A 4,754-nucleotide genomic window follows, 5' to 3' on the forward strand; every position below is an offset into this window, starting at 1 on the left:
GGCTGGTCCTGCCTCTGGCCCGGGGGCTCAGCCGGCAGCCCCAGCAGCCGGAGCTCCGCGTCTGGGCCGCCAAGGCTTGGCCTCCTGTGCAGGCCCGGTCCAGGTCTGGGAAATGCCCCGCCCAGGGCTGATGTCACAAAGGGCCAGCCAGCTCTGCCTCTGCGGGGCCTGGTGGCCGGGCCCCAGCGGCAGTGCCCTCCCCTCCCCCTGCCCCTCTAGCGGAGGTGCTGGTGCTATGAAACGGTAACCTGCCCTGGAGCCAGCAGACTCCAGCCAGGCCCCCGTCGAGGGACCCAGGCCGCTGCTGCCGCCCGCGCCCACCGGCCACCCGGGCCCCAGGCCCGCATCTCCTCACCGCCCTGGCCCTCGGCATGGCTAACTACTACGAAGTGCTGGGGGTGCAGGCTAGCGCCTCCCTGGAGGACATCAAGAAGGCCTACCGCAAGCTGGCCTTGTGCTGGCACCCCGACAAGAACCCTGACAATGAGGAGGAGGCCGAGAAGAAGTTCAAGCAGGTGTCCGAGGCCTACGAGGTCCTGTCCGACTCCAAGAAGCGCTTGGTGTACGACCGCGCGGGCTGCGACAGCTGGCGGGCCAGCAGCCCCTTCAACAGCGGCTACACATTCCGCAACCCCAAGGACATCTTCCGCGAGTTCTTCGGAGGCCTGGACCCCTTCTCCTTCGACTTCTGGGACAGCCGGCTCGGCAGCGAGCACGCGGGCCGGGGCCACGGGCTGCGCGGCGCCCTCTCGGCCGGCTTCGGCGAGTTCCCGGCCTTCTTGGAGGCTTTCTCAGCCTTGAACACCCTGGGCCGCAGCGGGGGCAGCGCCAGCCGTGCCACCTTCTCGTCTGCATCCTTCGCCGGCTCTGGCTCGGGCAGCTTGGGCTTCAAGTCAGTGACGTCGTCCACCCAGATGGTCAACGGACACAAGGTCACCACCAAGCGCATCGTGGAGAACGGGCAGGAGCGCGTGGAGGTGGAGGAGGACGGGCGGCTCAAGTCCGTGACCGTCAATGGCAAGGAGCAGCTCAAACGGCCGGACAGCAAGTAGGCTCCGCCAACTGCCTGTGCCCACCGCCTGGGCGATGCTTAATAAACGTGCCGAGTGGGTTCACGGAGACAGCTGCCCGCTTGGTGGGGGGCGGGCAGCCTGGGCGCACCCGCGAGGCCCGGGGACGTGCCCAGCGCCTGGCGCAGGCTGATTTCGCGAGGACGCCGCTCAGGCGCGGGGGTTAGGAGCTCCCTGCGCCTGCGCCTGCGTCCTCGGGTCGTGAGAGTCCTGACCAGCGCCTGGCCCACCCAGCCCGCGGCTCCACGCCCACCAGCCTGCGAGGGTGCTCCGCCTACCGCCACGCCTGGCTTTAGCCCTTCAGGGGCTCCCGCGGCTCTGAGCATAGACCAGGCTTTGTCCTCACCACCGGGCGCCGGGGGCCTGGCCACTGCCCACCCTCCCGGACCCTCACCCCCTGAGCCCGGCCACACCGGCCTCCCCTCCGGTCCTCCCCGGCACCAAATGTCTTGTGGCCTCTGGGCCTTTGCATGGCCGTGCTCCCTGGTGAAGGCCTCGTGTCTCCCTTCCCAAGGAGGCCTTCCCTGAACCACCAGCTTGGCTTTCTCACGGCCCCTCCCTGCGTCTCCCTGCCCTTCCGCCTCGTCTGTGTGACTACCTGAGAGCCGTGTGCCTCCTCAGCCCTAACTGCAGGTCCCGGGAGCAGGGCCTGTGCCCGCCTCGTTCTCTGCTGTGTCCCCAGAGTCTAGAGCAGCGCCTGGCAGTGAGGGGCAGGGTACAGATTTGTTGGAGGAAAGAATGCTCTTGCGTGTGGTGTGTGTGTGTGTGTGTGTGAAGCGTCGGCAGGCTGGCAAGTCCCCGCTCCTTGGGGGCTGGCGCGGAGCCAGAAAAGGAGGTGATTCCAGGTTTGGGGGTTCCAGGCCGATTAGTCACGGCGTCCCTGGTTCCCAGGGAGAAAGGAGTGTGGGCCCGGCCAGGAAAGGTGCCGGGAATGCCGCCTGGGCTGGCACATGTTCTGACTCTGTTCACCTGTGTATCTCAGCTCCGAGCCCAGTGGCTGGCATGGAGTAGGTGTCTAATAAATGATGTGACATGAAAGGAGGTGGGAGCACACTGTTTCAGAGAATAGCAAGAACCTGGGGGCATGCTCAAAGCCTGGGAGCTCATGACGGGACGAGACACTGGGAGGCCGTGAACCTCGCGGGGAGGGTGTGGCCTGGTCACGGACAGACCCGGGGAGGCGGTCATCCCCATTTCCAGAGGCAGAGCCGGATGACCAGCAGCCATGGTGGGGGCCGAAAGCCTAGAGGTGGGCCTGGGTGCTGTTCTCCAACGGAAGCCTCCCCAGGAAGCCACGGGGCATCTCCCTAAGGTCTCTAGGGGTTTGCAAGGCCACGTGGGTGCTGCAGGTGCCCTGGCCAGGAGGACACAGCAGACGACCTGCTGCACCTCCAGGCTCAGGCCCCCTGGGTCCGGCCTCCCGGAGCCCCTGGGACAGGCCGGCAGCTGGATGTCCCTTAACCGTGTTACGAGGGGGGCAGGAGAGCCCCGTGGCGTACAGAAGGTGGAGCCCCAGCTCCCAGTCCTGCGGTGGGACTAACTTCATCAAAGCCCCCACTACAGCATTAACCACCTGACCTCTGCCCCTGCCGACCTGCTAATTTCACCAATTACTGGCCAAGCACGGCTGCGTCAAGTGGGCCTGCTTAGCCCCGACAGCTGCTGGGCAAATCCAATTATGGTCCAGCAGCCTGGGCGGTCGCACGGTCCCGGGGCTGGCGTGCAACAGAGATCTGGGTGCTTGCAAGGCATGGGTGTTCATGGACACCCCAAGGACCCCAGGACCGGGCTCACCTTCGGCCCCTGCCCCTTCTCCAAGCTCCGCATCTGAAGGCGGTGTCTTCCCCCTGAGGCACAGGCCGATCGTGGCATTCCCCTGCTCCGGTCCCCCATGTCGACAGAGCATGGCAGCTGCCGGGCCCGGCTAAGGGGGCGACATGTCCCTCTCTGCATCCTTGTCTTGACCCTTAGCCCCATTTGACAGATGGAGAAACTGAAGCCCAGACAGTTGAGGTGCAGCTAGGGGCACACACCCCAGATGAAGTCCTGCTTCCTAGCTGGCATCTGAGGCCCCTGCCATCCTTCCAGCCCCACACCTCGCCCACCCCACCGGCACGGCCCGCACCAGACTCTTAGCGGCTGTTTCCTAGGCATGCTGTTCCCCCTGCCCAGGCTACCCTTCCCATCTCCTTTTGGCCTGTTAAATTCATCCTTGGAGGCTCCGCCCCTGGTCAGCACCTTGGGGAGGCCTCAGCAAGCTGCCCTGGGGCAGGACATTCTGGCCAAAGAACTTCACGGAGCCCCTTCTGGGCCTGGCTGTGTGCGGGCGCCGGGGCTGTGGCAGTGAGGAAGCCAGGGCGCCGCCCAGAGCCCCGACAATCCAGAACGGATGCCCTGGCTTGGGACTGGCTGCTCGGGTCCAGCTCAGGCCCACTTCCCGAGCAGGAGGGCCCTAAGGATGGGGCTGCGTTGAGGCCCCTGTGCCACCGGCCCAGCCGCAGAACGGACCCTGCTCGTGAGGGGCGAGGCCCCACCTTCCGCATGTGGGTCCCCACCTCCACTGCTGCCACCAGCTCCTTGGCCGCTCATCGCTCACCTGGACAGTGCACCAGCCTCCCCACTTCCCGTCCTTCACCCTGTTCTCACCCCAGCAGCCACAAGGATCGTGTGAAAACCTGAGAGTTCTGTGAGACACTCAAAGGGAAAGCCAACTCCTCCCAGTGGCCCGTGAGGCCCCCAAACCTCCCCGGCTTCCCTGACACTCACTCTGCCCCAGCGCCACGGGCCTCCTCCCTGTCCTGCATACACACTGGGCACGCTTCTGCCTCAGGACCTTTGCACTGGCCGGGCCGCTGCCTGGAACCCTCCTCCCAGATCTTCCTCCCGCAGGCCCCTCTCTCCCTGCCTCCCTTGGGTCTCTGCCCATCTCCCCACCCTGGCCTCATGGTGCTGTAGCGCCCCTCCCCCACTCCTCCTTCCCAAAGTGGGACTTTTGCACAGACTGGCTGGGTCCTGAAACACCCCTCTCCGCCCAGGCCCACCTACTCCTGCCACCACATCCTCAGGCAGACCCCTTACTACCCCTTCCCCTCACCACTCCTGGGTCCCCACATCCCTCCAGGGCCCCTGACTGTCTGAAGGGACCCAAATCCTGTGGTCTCTCCGTCGCCAGGTGGACACGATGGCATCCCAGCACGTCCCTCGGGCAGGAGGATTCGGTGACAGTGGAGCCTTTTATGAACGAGGGCAACAAACCCCTGGGGGGGGGGTGTGTGTGCAGTGGATCACAGAGCAGGTCTGTAGCCTCCAACTGTGCGTGGTCTGAGTGGCCGCCTGCGACCCCGAGGCCTGGCCAGGGGTTTCCACCAGGGCTCCGGCTTCTCCATGGATGGGGGCAGGCAATGTTCTCAGCCCTACTGAGCCCTCTCCAGGGCTTCTCCTGCACACTCTCCCCAGAGACTTGCACCGACCCCCAAAACAGGGAATGGCTATTTGCCCCCATTTTACAGATGGGGAAACTGAGGCTCAGAGGCTTACAGACTTGGACAAGGTCACACAGCCGCACTGGAAGCCCGTCTGCCCTCCTCCTCCTCCTCTCCCCCTGAGCCCGGGCCTGGGGTGGGGTGGGTGGGGCCCAGGCAGCCTCCTGCCTGCCCCCCCACTACCCTGGCCAGTCGATGTTAT

The 4,754-nt window shown here is 65.6% G+C and overlaps 2 protein-coding genes across 3 annotated transcripts in view; one reads left to right on the forward strand and one right to left on the reverse strand.

Moving 5' to 3' along the window:
- Positions 1 to 4,754, reverse strand: part of EEFSEC (eukaryotic elongation factor, selenocysteine-tRNA specific) — a 225,482-nt gene that overhangs the window by 56,709 nt on the left and 164,019 nt on the right. The gene's annotated exons all lie outside the window — the stretch shown is intronic.
- DNAJB8 (DnaJ heat shock protein family (Hsp40) member B8) lies at positions 372 to 1,052 on the forward strand. Its single transcript, XM_024763386.1, has one exon. The coding sequence runs from the start codon at positions 372 to 374 to the stop codon at positions 1,050 to 1,052; it is 681 nt and encodes a 226-aa protein (XP_024619154.1).

The sequence above is a fragment of the Neophocaena asiaeorientalis genome, unplaced genomic scaffold, assembly GCF_003031525.2.
Source record: "Neophocaena asiaeorientalis asiaeorientalis breed wild unplaced genomic scaffold, Neophocaena_asiaeorientalis_V1.1 scaffold433, whole genome shotgun sequence".
Lineage (NCBI taxonomy): Eukaryota > Metazoa > Chordata > Mammalia > Artiodactyla > Phocoenidae > Neophocaena > Neophocaena asiaeorientalis.

Coding starts and splice junctions, on each gene's coding strand:
- DNAJB8 (XM_024763386.1), top strand. CDS start 372: ATGGCTAACTACTACGAAGTGCTGGGGGTGCAGGCTAGCGCCTCCCTG.